Raw genomic sequence first — 16862 nt, forward strand, 5'->3', positions numbered from 1 at the left:
GTTTGATTGAATTCACTTGTAGTACTACAGAAGAGAGATGCAGCAGCCTGATACCGATAACCTTGTTAATTAACAAGCTTCTTACTAATTGAATCGGGTTTGCCAATATAACCTTGTTATAGGCTAGCATTCTTTGTCTAGCTACTGATTGGATCGGGTTGCTTACCCGGATCCGATACGTTACCGCCAGTAACTGCCGGTAAGACGGTTGCTGAACGGTGAACCCTTGCCCAAGTAATCCTACCCCCCTACTTTGAATCGCGACCGTCCACGCGTCCATTCATAGATCTTTCTCGTATAAAAGTTGATTGATTTGTTCTCGAATCTTTCCTCGTTACTCCTCGATCGAGAGAGAGAGAGAGAGAGATGGAAGAGATGTTGTCGAAGGCGTACCGAGGTGACTCGGGTGTGCCGCACTCCGACCCGGAGCGACTCGTGGCGACGTGGTCGGGATGCTTCGCCTTCGCCACCGTCGCGTGGTTCAACTCCCAAACCTCTAACCTCGCAAATCGCTTCCGCCTTAAGTGAGTCACACCCATCTCTCTCTTTCTCGATTTCTTCCTTTCGATTTGTATTAAAGATTTAGCGTTGGAACTCTCTCGATCGATAGCGCGTTACGTTGCCAGTTATTTGTTTGTTAATTTTGGAGCTTTGATCGGATTAGATTAAAATTACCGATAACATTTGAATTTTTCGGATTTAATGAAGGTTTGATGCACTTAAGCAGGGGAGAAGTGACGCCCTTTTTTTTATGTTAACATATGCTTCGTAGCAGGAGGGAAATGATTCACTTTCCCGTTTCATTTGCTAAATGCTTCGACGCTAGGAAGTAGAAATTTCTCTCTTTATTGGTATGGAGTTTTAGGAGTTGGGTTTTAATCAAATCTTTTGTGGATTCCGAGTTCCTTCCAAGATGCTATTTTATGTAAATAAATAAATATAGACGTGTTGATATCCACAGTTATCACCTTCAAACTGTTGTTTGTCGAATTTTTTTCTTCTTCATACACGCTATTCTTGCATGCTTCAGCCAGTTGATTCAAACTTAGTGGCACTCTGCCTTCTTTTATGAATTGTGATGATGGACTCTGTTACTCTGTGTTACTTGGAACTCTTCCCCAGTATCTAAGGGTAGTTATTTTGGTTGGCAAAATGATGTGAATTTTCTCTTGTGGAATATAAGATGAATTGCCCCACCCCAGCTTGCGATTTCTATCTAGTGCACCTATATTGTGGGATTTATTGCATTATTGCATACATTTCCTGTTCTTCTTTACATAGTTTTGTACATCCTTTAATATTGATTAATATTTTTCTACAGCTGGTCTGATAAGGCCATGATGTTGGATCACCAGCAATGGAAGAAAATACTGGACAAGAAGCAGTACAGGGGTAAAAGGTCAGCCTCCAACTTCATTCATTTCAGATTTGATTTTTTTTCTTCATCATATTGCTTCCGAATTTATTTATTTTTAGTTCATCGACTGTAACATGCTTGTATATATTCAGAACTTCAGTGCGTTATTATTAAACTTTATTGATCTGCCACTTACTAACATTCTCATTGTGTTCTTCTTGTTGTTTTTTTTTTTTCAGTGGAAAGAGTAAATGAACAAGCTCATGACATGCCTAATAATTGGTTGGCTATTTACTTCGAATCGCTGCTCATATCTTGCTTCATCTTTCACTCCGAGTAGAGTTACATGAAATAAAGGCATGCTCATAGTTTGGGGAGATTTGTATACTTTTTTTTTAAAAATTATCTTTCCTTTCTCCATTATGGATCAATGTAAATGAGCTACACGGCTCTGTATGACGGTGGTTCTATTTTTCCTTTGTTGAGCTTTTATCAAATATCTTGAAGATACTTTGTTTTAGATTTTTGACACACAAACTTTCTCTGTTGCTGAAGAGGTGAAATGATCTATTAGCAAACAGGGAATAAAGATTTGGTTGTTGCTGTCGATCGATGTTTCTAGGGGAGGGAGATTTTAAGTGTTCTTCAAAATTTACGTATAGTTCAATTTTTGTGCAACTGTTGGTCAAAAGTTAAAAAGAACAAAATTTCTGCACATCAGGGAATGAGTCTTTTTTACCACCACCATTCCTGCACGTATAAAATCTCCATTACATAAGGATGTCTTGATCTCCTTATACCAAATGGCCAGAGCTTCATTTATAAGCATCTTGATTTTATAAGCAGCCTGGAGGGGACTCTCTCTCTCTCTCTCTCTCTCTCACACACACACACACACACACACACACACACACACACACACAAACACTTGAAAGGTAATTTTATTTCTAAGTTTCAGAATTTTTTTCTTTTTCACCAAGCGTTGACAATAAGAGCTTTGATGTAAATATCCACCGAATATTCCAATTCCAACCAGCCCCCATTGGAATCAATATTATGACTGCTCAAGCTCAGCCTCAGCTTGCGAGTCGTGAGAACGGTGACCTGAATCAAGCAATAAATGAACTATAGTTTCAGTCTCAGGCCATGATCATAAACTCACAAGCAAGTTATATTTTTCTCTCTTTTTTAAAAAAAATTAAAAAATAAAAAATAAAAAAAGCGAGTTATATATAAAAAGATTAATAAATTCCAAAATTTCTCGTTCACCTGTTGTTAAACTATACACAATCATCTGATCGGACGGTCATCATCGAGTGTAAGACATAAAAACCTACTACATCTAACGGTCATAAATCAAGGAGAGGTAAAGCCTACACCATCTGCTGTCTATAAATTCGCGAAACCCTACTCTCGGCTTTGCTCCTGCCGCCGCTTTACACATACAAACCCTAATCTCTCTCTCGTCGGAGAATATGGTGTCCGGTTCTGGAATCTGCGTTCGCCGGGTGGTGGTGGACGCGCGCCACCACATGCTCGGCCGCCTTGCTTCCATCATCGCGAAGGAGCTTCTCAACGGTCAACGCGTAGTTGTTGTTCGATGCGAGGAGCTCTGCCTCTCCGGTGGACTCGTGCGCCAAAAGATGAAGTATCTCCGATTCCTTCGCAAGCGCATGAACACTAAGCCATCTCATGGCCCCATCCACTTCAGAGCTCCCGCTAAGATCCTGTGGCGCACCATCCGAGGGTAAAGATTTGCTACCGCTCGGGGTCGGTTTTAGTAGATCTTTTGTTTATATAACTCATTGCATACATCTTAGGATGATTCCTCACAAGACGAAGCGTGGGGCGGCGGCGCTGGCCAGGCTCAAGGCGTACGAGGGAGTGCCGCCACCGTACGACAAGATGAAGCGGATGGTTATCCCTGATGCACTCAAGTAAGTGACAGTGATATACTTTGAGTAGAAAGTTTTGATTTTTGATAGTATTTTGAATGCTACATTATGACCTGGTTGTAAATTTTGTATTTTTAGGGTGTTGAGGCTTCAGCCTGGGCACAAGTATTGCTTGTTGGGACGGCTTTCCACAGAGGTTGGATGGAGCCACTATGATACCATCAAGGTAAATCCATCTACTTTCTCTTATGTGCTTATGTGTGCTCTTGAGACTACTGTTTTATTTTGGTAAATGCAATATGCTGAACATTATTATCTTTGTGCGATTGGTACGTAACTCAGTTTGGCTGTGATGCTATTTTTATATGGATCGTTTTTATATGATTTGTGTATGTATATAATACAAAAAAAGGTCTTTGTGTATGCGCAAGCATGGCTTGTTGCTTAGTTAAATGCAAGTTTCTAATATCACTTGTTCTGGCACTGATCAGGTTGTTGAAATATTTGTTTCTTCTTTTCTTCTCTTGAAGGGATTAGGGTTGTTTATCCATTGGGGAAATATCCATTTCCTCCTCCTTTCTCTAAATGGAGGATGAATCTCACTTTTTTCCCCTTTTATGCTGTAGATTCCTCTGGCATTTTAAGTGCCTCGTTACCTCCTCTCTTTTTTCTGTTAAGGTCGCCTTTTATGTTTCCAGCACACGCATCTGTTTGATGATGCGCTAAGATATGAATCTGCTGTTGGTAGGTTATCATGTCAGTGCTGCTCATAATGTTTAATTATGGTTGGTAGTCATATTGTGGACCTCCCAGTATTTTTATTTTTGCATGCAGATTATAGTGCTTCACACCTTCATGGGATACAATGATAGTTATGTCTATGTAGATTGTTAGTACTAACATATTTAAATTCTTAGGTCTCATATAAGCTATTAATTGGTACAATCTTGTGAATATAGGAATTGGAAGAGAAGAGAAAGCAGAAGGCCCAAGTTACATATGAAAGGAAGAAGCAGCTTGCAAAACTGCGCCTGAAGGCAGAGAAGGTTGCTGAAGAGAAGTTGGGACCTCAACTTGAGGTTCTCGCGCCATTGAAGTACTAATAGGATATTTTTCTTTGTGAAACAATTTTGGGGGAGTAATTTGTTATTTCCTTGTTAGCTTCTTTCAGAGGTTGCTTATATCTTTGTGGCGTATAACTTGGCAATAGCTTTGGTTCTGTCTGGTTAGTTTCTGTTTAGGTTGAATTGCTTGTGCGAAATGTTGCTTTACTTGATGTATGCACTTGAGAAATTTTCAATACCTGTTCCATTGAATTTGCCTACATCTGAATGCCTGCCAATTGTGTTATTCTTAGAAAGATGTGAATCATGTTGCATAGACACCTGAAATCCTTTTGGTGGGTTTGTGGATTTGTTCAGAATTTGGTGTTTTAATTATAGTTTGAGGCTTTATTTGCTATTATTAATTCATTAAGCAAGATTTTGAAGATAATGAGAATGCTGACGCTGATCAATCAACAGATGTATGCTTCCTATCTATATCCCTGTCAAAGTCTTCACATTGAGTGTGCCTCAATTATTCATTATGTTTTAAAGCACGAGAGGACTGACTGCCTGAATGACGAAGCTGCTCCGAAGGAGTACAAAAATCACTAAATGTTTAAACCGATTCTTTCTTTAGATTAAAGCTGGTAATTTTGGCATTATAATTAACGTGCTGCTGCTTTTGGTTGTGCATAAATGAGAGGTTTGACATCAGCAACTCTTAAATTGGTTGGACGATAGCAAAAGAAAACAAAGGCAAATCACAGAAACAAATGGGTCTCAGTTAAGCATCAATTGCTGACACATGGGGAAAGAAGAGTTCTAATACAACTGCATAAGTCAAGAGAAAAGCTCTCCGACTACATGATTTATTTCACCATCACCAACTTGCTGATGCAAGAAACATGCAGTGCAAAAGCAAATAGAACAGAAAACGTTTCAGGCGTATGACCAAAGCCAGGAAAAGTAAGAGCACAGCTCTCAACATAAATGCAGCAGCAAGACATGTAACTGCTTCGCTATGATCCCACAGCTCCACCTGGTAAAGGAAAACTTCAAATTAGATTTCTTTCTTACACACTAAATGATTTCAGTAGTGAAGAAGGATCTAATATCAATGAGAAAACATATAATAGACTATTATAAAGCAAAAAAAAAAAAATTGGTATTAACTTTCATGCATCAAACGGTTTTAATGTATCAATGATCGTAAAGACCTTGTTGGAGCAATTCTGGAGATATTAACTGAGAGAAATGGGGCCCCAAAACATCACTTAAGTCACTATCGAGGAGAGTAATATGTAAGAACTGCTCAATCTATAGCATGCTTGAGCTAGCCAGAAGTTCATTGTGCCAAAAAACAGTAAAATTAACTAGTAAGATCTATTAACAATCTATACCCACATCTTTCTACCTTGTTCTCTCCAGCAAACTTCAAAATTATTATGAGATTCAGCAACTTTTCACACCAGAAAATCACTCACTTTATAATCTTCAGTTAAGAGTGGGACCACATAGAATATGCAACTGCATATTGGATTATTACGTGATAAGTCACTATTTTGTTGAATAGGTACAGAAGGGACTCATAAAAGAAGCAAAATTGAGCTAGGTTAACAATTAAGGAACAGCACACATGGAGCATACTAAGGTTGTAACAATACTGGCATAGTGGGTACTAAGGAAATCCCAAAAAATGCCTCAGAATGGAACAAAGGCACAAAGGTTTTAGGTCATCAGTAAATCAACTATATACAATGACCCTTGTGCAATATCCAACAGCAAAATACTTTGCTTCATTGGAGCTTTCTTATTAAATCACTTGGAAATGTTGATCTGAAATGGTTCGGAAAGCCAATATGATCCAGCAGAACGTACTGTACCATACAAAAGGAAAATATACTACTGTCAGTGTACATACATAAGGTACTGCAGTGTCCCTTTAGAAACATGTTAATGAATGTTCTCTCCAAATTTATCCTTGGTGTCTTGCAACCCCAAGATATCCTTAAGAAAACCTAGTTCCAAGTTAGTTATTAAAGTTGATGTTAATACCTTACTGCATACGCAACACAAAAACTAGGCTATGTATGAATCAGGCAATGCTACAGTGTCCCTTCAAAACATCTTTGCCAGACAATGTTCACACAAACTCCTTGAATTGCTATAATCAATGTCAGAATCAACTTAATACAGGATTTGAATATTTTTAGGCGAATGCAGCAGTCGATCTGTAAATATAGATAAATCAGATTGCAAACGACAAATAGGGAAATGTGTAAAGTGATATGAAAATCTCAACAGAATAGCAAAATAGTACAACCAAATTGGACTAACTAATCAGAGCAGTCTTCGCCAAATACAAATAACACACAATCAACAACAAAACATACATAATATAAATAAAAAATTGGCACTAGAAGTTTATAATTGAGCTATCGCGTTGAGCTTTTCCAGCAAAACCGAGTTCTTGCTCATTCATATCCTATTTATCCCCTGTGGTAATATAGAACCATTTCTCCCCATCAGATAAATAATACAATCTCTTTTTACATGCCAATATCCTATGTTTCTAGTCTCGAGATCTATCCCCAAAAGACCCTCCCCATGTACTCTAATCATCTTAGCTGAATGTTTCAGCTTCATTTCCTGCTTTGCATAACTAAAATTGATTTCCATAATCAGATCCAAACTAACGGGTGAGCAGAAGAAAGATCTTCAGAGGAGCTTTTCCCTTACTTCCCTTCAGAAAGAATAACAATTGATATCTTTAAAGAAGTTGCAAAAGGAACCCTAATTTAGATAATCGGCATTCACCAGAATCCTTTAGCATCAGATTAAACGGAGATGTTTTCTCGTAGATTCATCCATTCTACAAGCTATAATCGTGTTCAAGATCAAAATAAGCATCTTTGCCTCCATCGAAGTCAGAAAAAAAAACCTAATCCAAACCTCAAAAATCCGAACATACACATATCAGAACAAAGGATTCATCACTGACCTCATTTCTGGTACTCGCCGCGCTTGACCTCATCCATCTCAATAGCCGCCGTGAGGTACACCCTTGGGAAGTCGGCGGCGGGGTCGAAGGTCTTCTCCGCAATCATCTTCTGCACATCGGGCTTCCTCAGGATGAAGCGGCGAACCGGCGGGCGATCTCGGCGGCGGTCACGAGTGTAGTACTTGATATCGAATACCGTCTCAGGATCCGAGGTGGGGACGATGGCCTTCGCCGGCGCCGTCGCCGGGCAGAACCGGCGGTACTCAAGGGCTCCGGGGAGGGCGCTCCGGTACTCCGGATCGGAGCAAGGGCCAGTGATCTCCCAAGGTTTCTTGAAGAATCTTCTTAGGTTTTGGAAGACGGATTTCACGGAGGCGGCCATTGGAGGGAGGAGGAGAACTGTGAAAAAAAGATGGAATTTTGGAGAAGACGGGTGGCTTTTATATACCTTGATTTTATACTCACTACTTTGGATATTTATCCTCTTGTAAATCTAAAATTACATTAGCTTTAAGTTTGCATACTCGTATATATACTGACATCAACAATATATAACATAATATATATATATATATATATATTGTCAAATTGATAACGATAGTCAAATATTATTCTTTTTCACGACCACTCATAATGGTGTTGTGCATAATTTAGTCCGAGGGATTGACGGATTAAAATAAAAAAAAGTCCCAATCTTCCTATTTTACATCGAAAAAAAAAATGAAGATTAAAATTGAGGGATTAATATGAGAAATTGGTGGATTATGCTATATGCATCGGAGAATGCTAGTTTATCGTACTTTTAATTATGAATTAGCCTCATTATAATTCGAAGAAATTTTTTTTCTTCTCAAAAGTCCAACTCTAGGCACTATATTATCCGATATTAATAGCCTATTTTATTTTTTTCTCAACAAAATAAAAAAAGAAAAGCCTATTTTGAGATCCAATTATGATCAAGATAACTCATCATTGGATAGATGTCAATCTCCTGAATTCATCTCCGAAACTAATTGGATTATAGAGATTTTGACGAAATCTCGATGGTGGAAACCGTTGAAACCGAACTCATGAATCGGCTACGCATTGTCCTTTCAGATCATATGTTAGACTTAGAGTCGTCGACGACTCCACTTTTACTCACCAGTATGGATTAGAAAATAATCGTCTATTTAAAGCTCAGCTAGCGGAATGCGCGTTGCCTGCTCTCTTGGTTCCTCTCCTCTCCTCTCCTCTCCTCTCCTCTCCTCTCTATCGCTCTCTTAAACCCTAGGGTTTTTCTCTTCTAAGTGAACTATATCATCCCTTCTTCCGTGTATTCTTTCCTTCGGTAAGATCTCCTCTTCTTGCTTGTTATCCGTAATTCTACTTGTTAAAGGTAACATATCTTTTCCATCTCTTTTTTTACTACGGATTATTCTTGTCATGGGTATAGGTCAAAAAGTGTTCCTTTTTTTTTAAATTTTTTCTTTTATAACTTCTTCGCTTTTCTTTTTGGTTTGCCAACATGTAAAGCTTGAATGTGCGTTGTTGTTCTTTTTTTTTTTTTTTGACCCTTTATCTCTGATTAGTTCGTTTGGTATTTTGTGTTTGATTTTCTAAAAGTTCTGAACTTGATGGTTTTGGATCACCTACATGAACTCAGGCACAATATGATCTTGATTATCCCTACATGGGTCCTTCATGCCCACTTTGGTGGGCTAGCAAGAGTATCAAAGTGATTTTTATTGCTTTTCTTTTGTTAGATTCGGGATGTCTTGTTTGTAGTATCATTTAGACTTACTGGTAATGAATCCTTTTCTTCCTTTTGTGTTTGTTTATATGTCGAATTAAAGTGTGATTTTCTCTTTCTTATTCTGTCTATTATACCGTCTATACCTTTTCTAAGAAGAGCCATTGCCTTATAAATTGAGTCTCTTCTTGAGCTGTACTGAATTCTGGTACTACTTTAATCGTGCAGACATGGCATTGCCAAGTGCTACTCCTGCTTCTCTCGTATCTCTAGATCTGGTACCAATTGGTTCTTTTGGTTTATGTCTTGTTTCTCCCTTCCTATTTCTCCTCAGAATATAACTTCCATTCTGTTTCAGATGAAGATGGTAAAGATATTTGTTTGTGTATATTATGATCATATGGATCAATTTCCTGAGTATATTGACGGACATTATCTTGAAGCAAGCATTATTTCTCGCCCAGATGCCAATGGAGTAATGAAATCAGCCACAACACTGCAGGTGTGCTTCTAAGACATACAAACTGTTGTCTTACTACTAAATCAACATCTTTTATTCTTTAAAGTGTCAACGTTTTAATATTCACATATCATTTACGCGAGAGACTGAATATTATACGACAAGTAAAAGATTGTCCGCAAGATCTATGGTGTTGTCATGGAGAATGTCTAACTTACTCATGCAACGTTCCATTTCACTGATAAATATTTTTACTATCTTCTCTACAAATATATGAGTATCTAACTGACTACATCGTTCTGGCTTTTATTCGTTACAATCTCTTTTGCAGGCCATCAAAGATTTGATCCTATCATTGGACTCCAAGAATTACACAACAGATGTACACACTGTAGATATACAACCCTTCTACAAAGAAGGTCTACTGGTTTTAGTCACTGGACGTTTGACTGGAAAGGACGCCGTCCGACGTACATTTACACAGTCCTTCTTTCTAACCGTACTGGAGGGCACAAGATTCTATGTCCTCAATGACATTTTCAGATTTCTGGATGAAGGTGAACCAACGAAAACCGGTCATAATTTATCTGATGCTCATCATTCTCCGCAAGCCCCTGAAATTGGTATAGGTAATCTGTTTATTTCTACTATAGTAGTTTTTAGTTGATAATTTGGAACTAATGATGTCTACTATAGTAGTGTTTAGTTGATAATTTGGAACTAATAATGCTCCTCTATTGTTTGACAGATTCGGAAAAGCTGGATGATAATCATATTCTGGGCAATGCACTAGTATTTGTTGAGCCAGAAGCTGATATTTCAGAGTGCACTTATGTTCAGTCAAAAGATAGAGGCATATTTGTTGAGGATACAACTAATGTGGATCCAGTGGTTGATGGATATATCAAAGCTCAAGCTATTTCTTCAGATACAACTTCTGTTGCTCAATGTGACGTGCCTAATGCAGCTAATGAAACTGAAACAATGTCTGTAAATGCAACTAGCATTGTTCAACAAGATGTGTCTATGATGGTTCATATGCATAGCAAGACACTAACAGATTCCACAGAGACAATTATTTTTCAGCAAGACATGCCTAAGGCTAATGCTGCACGTAATGAAACACAAACTGTTTTTCTGGATACAGAACCTGTTGTTAGGCAAGATGTGCCAGAGCCTGTTGATGAATACGAAACAGAGAAAACATACTACGATGAATCTCGTAAGCTAGTAGAAGACATTGTTAGCTTTTTATATGAAAGAGCACTAGGGGAAATCAATCACGTGCTAGCTGATGGCTCTAGTGATGATGCTTCACAAGCTGCCCAATCCCTTGACTTTGGTATAAAAAATTCCTTTTGTAATTTCTATAGTATTTCTTTAACTGACAATTTTGGATCTATTGGTGATGTTCTATCCATTTGTCTTATACAGAGTTCGCACCTTCTGATAGTAGCCATGTAACCGGCACGGAGATAATAATTTCTGAGGCAGAGGATGATATTTCAGAGGACATTTATGGTCATTCAGAAAATGAACGTGTAATTGTTGAAAACAAGGCTAATGAGGATGAAACATATATTAAGGAAAAATCAATTTCTCTGGATAAAACTGTTACTCAGCAAGATGTGCCTAATACATCTTGTGAAATTATTACAACATCTATGGATACAACTATTGGTCAGCAAGATGTGCCTGAGACAATTGAGCCATATGGGGAACCAGAAACAATTTCTGCAGATAAAATTCCTACTGCTCTGCAAGATGGTCGTCCGACGTATGCTGCAGTTGTGAGTTCCTATGCTGCTTTGCTAGAAAGAAACTGTTACTACCTTTTTCTTTCTTCTAGTCACTCGGGTCACCGAGGATTATCCCGATTTGCAAGTGACTGCTGCCCTATTGGTGGACACTTCATTTTAAGTTGCCTGTTCTAAATAATCTTCCATGCTGACCTCGTTTGTGCTAAAGAATTAGTAGTTTCTTTTATGAATGGTTATCTTTAATTGTATACATTGATTTCCCCTGACATCATTTTACTTCTTCACACAATTTTAACCTATTGTGTACTATACATGTAAGATCATCTTTTGAATACTTATACTTTTACAAATTGGTATAGGTGAGATCTGCAAATGGGGAGCTATCGCATATCCTCAGAGACCTCAAGAAACCAACTGCACTAGTATCCAAGCCTACTAACCCTCGCCCTGCAATTCCAGCTAGTACTAGCATTTCAACCTCTGAAGGTTTGTCTCTTTCCTTTGGAGTTGACACTACGGTTCGTAAGTCTTATGTTCTAACAATCATTCATTGTGGCACCTACAGTAAAGGGATACTCCATCTACATTAGGAACTTGCCTCTAGATGCCACAATTCCTCAAGTTGAGGAGGAATTCAAGAAATTTGGACCTATTAAGTTTGGTGGCATCCAAATCAGAAGCAATAAGGTGCGTGGCAGTTTTTAATGTTTTTTAGCTTATTTTTATATATTATACTGTAACTTACTCTTCTTGCATTTATGCTTGCAGATTGAGTGTTTCTGCTTTGGCTTTGTTGAGTTTCAGTCATCACTTTCCATGCAGTCTGCAATTCAGGTGTTTCTCTGAATTCTAAATTATTCCATTATTGAAGATAGACTGAATTAACTTTCTCTACTCTAATTATTTAAAGGTATGCATACATAAGGAAGTGAGTTCCTATTCCTCACTTCTTCCTTTGGGACTAATTTATCCCCGTCATTTGCTGATATATGTCTCTTCGGCCTTCTCTGCCATTACATTATTATGAAATTTTGAATTTGTGTCTCTACTATAGTAAAGTATCTTAACCTTTGAAACATTAGGCATCACCTGTCATGATTGGAGGACGCAAAGCTTATGTGGAGGAGAAGAAAGCCACAACACGAGGCAAGTACAAATTTAATTTCCATTTTATAACATGCAGAATTATCGTAACATGATCATGTTAACTTGCTTAGCTATCTAACTAGTGATAATGTGTGCCTCGTATGTAAGAGAAAACCAAAGTTTTTGAATTACATTATAGTAAGAAATATTAAAAGTATCTTAATCCTGGTTAAGGAAAATGGTACTAAGTGAACATTCATATTTTCATTCACTATTGTTGCATGGACAATTTGCTTTCATCACTAGAGTAAGATGCTTTCTCCTGTTAATGGAGTGGTTATGTATGGAACTCTGAGAAGCATATCAGTGGTGCATCTAGTGAAAATTTGCATCTATGCTTTAGTAACTATGTTCATGTCATTTTTATGGATCAGCAATACATTTGTTGGAAAAATAGGAAAAGTTCTGTCCGTTTACCACCTTGCACTTCTTAAACAGACCTCTCTCTTTCGCTTTTTCCAGCTTTTAGTGGTGGTCTTAGTAAGAGCAATGGTGACAATTGGAGGGGATTGTATCTAACTACAAGAGATGGAGTTCAGAATGATAAATTCAAGAGTTATGGAAGATTTGGCATCAAGAATGGTTCCGGAAGGAAATGAATACATGAACCTTAAGGAGCATGCATGCTGAGTTCTGGTTTTTTCCAGGTGAAGCTGGCATAATGAACTAGTGTTCTAACAGGTAAAGCAAAAAAGGGGAGAAAAACAAGGAATGGTCAGAGAACCCTTACAATAGGTTATCCTTAAGAATAGAATGTGAAAGTAGGAAATACTTGTTATTGTCAAAGGAGAAAATACTTCGTTTATTGATGCATTGCCTAAAATTCCAAAGGAATTCTGGGTCAGTTGCTATTACTACTGTATTTAATATATTTTTCTTTCAAATCAAGCCTCTTCTTTTCACGATTTCTTCTTAATGTTTTGGTTGCAACATATTCTCAATCTCTGTGATCGCACCAAATGCTAGTAGTGACTCCAATCAGTTGTGTGAGTAATTGTACAGTAGTACTTTTGGCATTTCTATGGTGCAGCTTATTGTCTTTTGAGTGTTACAATTTTGGATAAGGAATCTTAGTTGTTCAGCCATGGATTCTTGCCTACTTATTGCATGAAGATACAATGTTCAACTGCTAGTGTTTTAGAGTATTGCCTTTTCTACCAGGTATCCTGAGTAACTCTTAGTTACTTTATGTTTGGAATTTCCTTACAATTGTTGTATTACAAGGAGGGTTTTCAGAAATTATATATGTCAGAGACCATCCATCTATCCATCCATCCATCCATCCATCCATCCATCCATCCATCAATAGTGCCTCATTAGAAGATACTGCTAACATCATGCTTGTCTTGTATACAAAAAGAAGAATTCAACATAAACAGAAGAACAGGATGAAGATATCTAGTTGACAGTACTACTCACTGCAAGATGTAGCCTGATAAGATGATGATGCTCCTCAGTTTGAGCTCTGCAACTTTGAAACAAAGCTAGATGCTGCGAATGCTGCTGATCCACCAGCTACACTGACCAAAGCCACCAAGACCTGCAGGACCACCTCCCATGGATACTGCTCCGGCACAACGTAGACGCAAACCGGACCCAACGCAAGCAAGAGAAGGCTCAGGCTGAGGAGAGCTCCAGGGGTTCCGGGGTCCGTCGCCGCCGATAAGACGCCGAGATCCTCCGCCTTGGAGAGAAGGCCTAACCTCTCCACTGTGGATAGCGAGAATCCAAAACTCTCAGCCGCAGATAGTAATCCCGCCTTCTCTGCCTTGCTTAGGAGCCTCAGCTTCTCCACATTTGTCAGAAGCTTTATAGGCTGTGCTGCGCCATTGCTTATCTCTCGGGGCCCGGGCTCGCCGACCGGGAAGACCGTCGTTCCCTGCATCGTATAGACATATATATATATATAATTACTCGTGTAAACTCATTACTTTCTATTGAGGTGAAGGTATTCGATCATTCAATTGGCAAACAAAAAGATTGTTTGCATGCATTAGAATTTAGATCATTCTATCTTGTTCACTCCTAGTAGAGGTTTCTTGTAATTGAATCTTTTAACTCCAATTTGAGATGGGTAAGAAAGATCTCACCTTTCTGGTGCCAACTCGGGTTCCGGTCTTCTGGGTAGCCATTGATTTGATCAGGAGAGGGCCTCGAGCTCTTGCCATGGGAGGAGAAGGTGAGAACAACATTGCTCTGGTGCTGTGAACTCCCACGGTCTCCATGAGAACTTCTCACCTCTCGATGCTCTTCTTCTCTTACTCCCCTCTCCACCTCTCTTTTCCCCCCTGCGCTATTCGTGGCCACCTCTGTTGTGGATAGCAGCATCGGACACGTGTTCGCAGATGGATGGATTAGATTGGATTCATAGTTAATATTTTTAATTCGTTTTATTTTTTCTTTTAAACAACTAAGACTCCATGGCCCAATGGATAAGGCGCTGGTCTACGGAACCAGAGATTCTGGGTTCGATCCCCAGTGGAGTCGTTTTCACCTTCGACAAACTTTTTACCTTTATAGTTCTTATCCACGAGGGCCCCAATGGTAGTCATGCAAACGTGTCGAAAAATGATATGCGAATTGTGTGTATTGTATTCTTGCGGGGCACCAGCTGATCCGAAGAAGTTGGTCTCTTTTTTTGGAGTAGCATTTTCGTGATTAACACCAACATTGGACCCATTATATAATCAAGCTCTCGGCTTCTTATACATCTCCAGCCTCTATTGCGACCGAGCGATTTGGAACAGAAAGACCTAGTGAGAGAAGAAAAACCCTAACCCTAGAATTTCATCGTCATGGCGAGTGCCCCGGTGGAGAAGGTTAAGGAGTTCTGGAACTCCCAGGTCAACGACGAAGAGAAGTGGGCGGTCAACTCGGTAATTTTCTTCGCCTTCTCTTTCCCCTTCCATCCGTCCCCAAACTTTTCTTTCTTCCGCTCTTGACTGAATCATACTCTAGGTTAGTATTTTCCAGTTTAATACCTATCAAATTTGTGAATCTTTGAAACTATTGTTACAGAAGGTGCTGCGTGCTTTTGGGCTGTTCGCTGGCTCCGTCTTTCTAATGCGTAATTTTGGTGATCTAATGGCCATCTGAAAAAGAAAAATGAGAAGCAATTTTTTGCTTGTGATTTCTTGCTATCCATTCGGAACGAAATGGTCAAACTTCGATCAGAGTCTTGGCTTGAGATGTTATATTTGCTTGAATGATTCTGTTTTTGTTATTAGCTGAAATGTAGTTGATATGCCATTCTTATGTTTTGTTTAGTTTGATAACTTTGTCTTCAAATGATTGCCAAGTTTCATTAAAGCATTGGCCTCTTTTCTAAAATTAGTTGTCAAGTTCTATTTGAATGTCTAATGTCCATTATGTTAGTGTGCAAGGCTCATCTAACTAGGAAACACAAATATGATTAACAGTAGTTTGGCTTCAGAGTATCTCCTTTGGTAACAGGTTCATTTTAATCCTACTCTCTTATTCAAATTAGAGGATTGGCTCTGTTAAAAGGATATCAATCTTTTGTGCCAAGTTACTTGCAACTATTTTTGATAGCTTATAGCCTATGAAATGCAAATATAAGTCACAGTCTTGATTTACAAGTTGACAGTTGACACTTACATATATTGCAAGATGTTCTTTCTTCTTAGGGCACCTTTTTCCGACTAAATCAGATTAGAGTTTTATGGGCTAATGACAGTTTCGGAACTAGTTCTATTGCAAAAACTGTGATTATACAGAAACCAAGGTGCTGGCTTAACAACCACAGGATCCATTCAGAATCAGGGTCAATTTCCATGTAAAGAAGTTTCAGCAATAGCTGGTTGGTTACTTTGTCTAGATTATTACAGAGGAAATGTGTGCTGTAAGAAATCAAACTTCTCATATCTGATTCTTCTTTCTGATGCTGCTGCTTTTCTCGAATCACATGCAACCACTAAGTTCCAGAAATCGAGAAATTGCTTCGTTTGAACTTATTGCCAATGTAGAATCATATTAGTGGTCTCATCTACTTCCGACGCCCATATCTATTTAGGTATGGATTCAGCCATCAAGGCATCCATCTTTTACCCGTAATTGTCTTCAATCTCAACCTGCTTTATATGCATATATCTGCAGCTTGTTGTTTGGATTTTATTTCTGTGTTATCTATTCTAGATTTTGGTACTCAGTAGCATTTAAGTCTCTTCCATCTCTCTTTCAAATCGTATTGAAGGTTAGAACTACCTCTTCTGTTGTTTTCTCTTGAAATCTCCCATTTCATTGCACTGAGTTTTCTTAGATCGGCATAGTTCATTCTTGGATTATTGAGAATTTGTCTATGCACTCGCTTGAACAATAGGCCAAGGTTTATTGCTTACTTTTCTCGGCACATGTTACACATTTATTGGTCCATTAGGTATTTCATCCCTGTCAGCCACAAAATTGGTAACAATAACATTCAATTGGTAGGCATCGAGATGATATA

The 16862-nt window shown here is 38.5% G+C and overlaps 6 protein-coding genes and 1 non-coding gene across 7 annotated transcripts; 5 read left to right on the plus strand and 2 right to left on the minus strand.

The window, feature by feature from the left end:
* Window positions 1-322: 322 nt before the first annotated feature.
* On the plus strand, window positions 323-1877 carry LOC140784380 (uncharacterized). The gene is made up of 3 exons (XM_073131764.1): window positions 323-524; window positions 1322-1399; window positions 1597-1877. Exons 1-3 carry the CDS (start codon window positions 367-369, stop codon window positions 1610-1612), a joined length of 252 nt encoding a protein of 83 aa, XP_072987865.1. The 5' UTR covers window positions 323-366; the 3' UTR covers window positions 1613-1877.
* Window positions 1878-2750: 873 nt separating this feature from the next.
* Window positions 2751-4576, plus strand: LOC140783214 (large ribosomal subunit protein uL13w-like). The gene is made up of 4 exons (XM_073130003.1): window positions 2751-3104; window positions 3178-3294; window positions 3391-3478; window positions 4212-4576. The coding sequence occupies exons 1-4, from the start codon at window positions 2833-2835 to the stop codon at window positions 4353-4355; spliced, it is 621 nt and encodes a 206-aa protein (XP_072986104.1). The 5' UTR covers window positions 2751-2832; the 3' UTR covers window positions 4356-4576.
* A 488-nt stretch (window positions 4577-5064) lies between these two features.
* LOC140783271 (uncharacterized) lies at window positions 5065-7745 on the minus strand. Its single transcript, XM_073130090.1, has 2 exons — window positions 7300-7745; window positions 5065-5337 (listed from the first exon to the last, which is right to left on the minus strand). The coding sequence occupies exon 1, from the start codon at window positions 7679-7681 to the stop codon at window positions 7301-7303; it is 381 nt and encodes a 126-aa protein (XP_072986191.1). The 5' UTR covers window positions 7682-7745; the 3' UTR covers window positions 5065-5337; window position 7300.
* Window positions 7746-9192: 1447 nt separating this feature from the next.
* Window positions 9193-14501, plus strand: LOC140783234 (nuclear transport factor 2-like). Its single transcript, XM_073130033.1, has 10 exons — window positions 9193-9309; window positions 9390-9533; window positions 9823-10120; window positions 10240-10833; window positions 10926-11281; window positions 11611-11737; window positions 11817-11938; window positions 12020-12085; window positions 12334-12397; window positions 12860-14501. Exons 1-10 carry the CDS (start codon window positions 9262-9264, stop codon window positions 12994-12996), a joined length of 1956 nt encoding a protein of 651 aa, XP_072986134.1. The 5' UTR covers window positions 9193-9261; the 3' UTR covers window positions 12997-14501.
* Window positions 13696-14727, minus strand: LOC140783236 (uncharacterized). The gene is made up of 2 exons (XM_073130036.1): window positions 14488-14727; window positions 13696-14276 (listed from the first exon to the last, which is right to left on the minus strand). Exons 1-2 carry the CDS (start codon window positions 14620-14622, stop codon window positions 13851-13853), a joined length of 561 nt encoding a protein of 186 aa, XP_072986137.1. The 5' UTR covers window positions 14623-14727; the 3' UTR covers window positions 13696-13850.
* An 84-nt stretch (window positions 14728-14811) lies between these two features.
* On the plus strand, window positions 14812-14884 carry TRNAR-ACG (transfer RNA arginine (anticodon ACG)). The gene has a single exon. It is a non-coding gene; the product is annotated as a tRNA-Arg (tRNA).
* A 223-nt stretch (window positions 14885-15107) lies between these two features.
* On the plus strand, window positions 15108-15727 carry LOC140783238 (mitochondrial import receptor subunit TOM5 homolog). The gene is made up of 2 exons (XM_073130037.1): window positions 15108-15273; window positions 15416-15727. Exons 1-2 carry the CDS (start codon window positions 15193-15195, stop codon window positions 15491-15493), a joined length of 159 nt encoding a protein of 52 aa, XP_072986138.1. The 5' UTR covers window positions 15108-15192; the 3' UTR covers window positions 15494-15727.
* Window positions 15728-16862: the final 1135 nt, after the last annotated feature.

The sequence above is a fragment of the Typha latifolia genome, chromosome 3 (genome assembly GCF_019914945.1).
Source record: "Typha latifolia isolate L0001 chromosome 3, TyphaL0001v2, whole genome shotgun sequence".
In the NCBI taxonomy this organism is placed as follows: Eukaryota; Viridiplantae; Streptophyta; class Magnoliopsida; order Poales; family Typhaceae; genus Typha; species Typha latifolia.

Excerpts from the sequence above, each read along its gene's own strand:
- LOC140783214 (XM_073130003.1), top strand. The coding sequence starts at position 2,833 with ATGGTGTCCGGTTCTGGAATCTGCGTTCGCCGGGTGGTGGTGGACGCG. Across the intron at positions 3,295-3,390 it reads GTTATCCCTGATGCACTCAA|GGTGTTGAGGCTTCAGCCTG; the intron begins GTAAGTGACAGT and ends TTGTATTTTTAG. Across the intron at positions 3,479-4,211 it reads GCCACTATGATACCATCAAG|GAATTGGAAGAGAAGAGAAA; the intron begins GTAAATCCATCT and ends TTGTGAATATAG.
- LOC140783234 (XM_073130033.1), top strand. The coding sequence starts at position 9,262 with ATGGCATTGCCAAGTGCTACTCCTGCTTCTCTCGTATCTCTAGATCTG. Across the intron at positions 9,310-9,389 it reads CTCTCGTATCTCTAGATCTG|ATGAAGATGGTAAAGATATT; the intron begins GTACCAATTGGT and ends ATTCTGTTTCAG. Across the intron at positions 11,738-11,816 it reads TAGCATTTCAACCTCTGAAG|TAAAGGGATACTCCATCTAC; the intron begins GTTTGTCTCTTT and ends TGGCACCTACAG.
- LOC140783236 (XM_073130036.1), bottom strand. The coding sequence starts at position 14,622 with ATGGAGACCGTGGGAGTTCACAGCACCAGAGCAATGTTGTTCTCACCT. Across the intron at positions 14,277-14,487 it reads CCCGAGTTGGCACCAGAAAG|GGAACGACGGTCTTCCCGGT; the intron begins GTGAGATCTTTC and ends TATACGATGCAG.
- LOC140784380 (XM_073131764.1), top strand. The coding sequence starts at position 367 with ATGGAAGAGATGTTGTCGAAGGCGTACCGAGGTGACTCGGGTGTGCCG. Across the intron at positions 525-1,321 it reads GCAAATCGCTTCCGCCTTAA|CTGGTCTGATAAGGCCATGA; the intron begins GTGAGTCACACC and ends ATTTTTCTACAG.
- LOC140783238 (XM_073130037.1), top strand. The coding sequence starts at position 15,193 with ATGGCGAGTGCCCCGGTGGAGAAGGTTAAGGAGTTCTGGAACTCCCAG. Across the intron at positions 15,274-15,415 it reads AGAAGTGGGCGGTCAACTCG|AAGGTGCTGCGTGCTTTTGG; the intron begins GTAATTTTCTTC and ends CTATTGTTACAG.
- LOC140783271 (XM_073130090.1), bottom strand. The coding sequence starts at position 7,681 with ATGGCCGCCTCCGTGAAATCCGTCTTCCAAAACCTAAGAAGATTCTTC.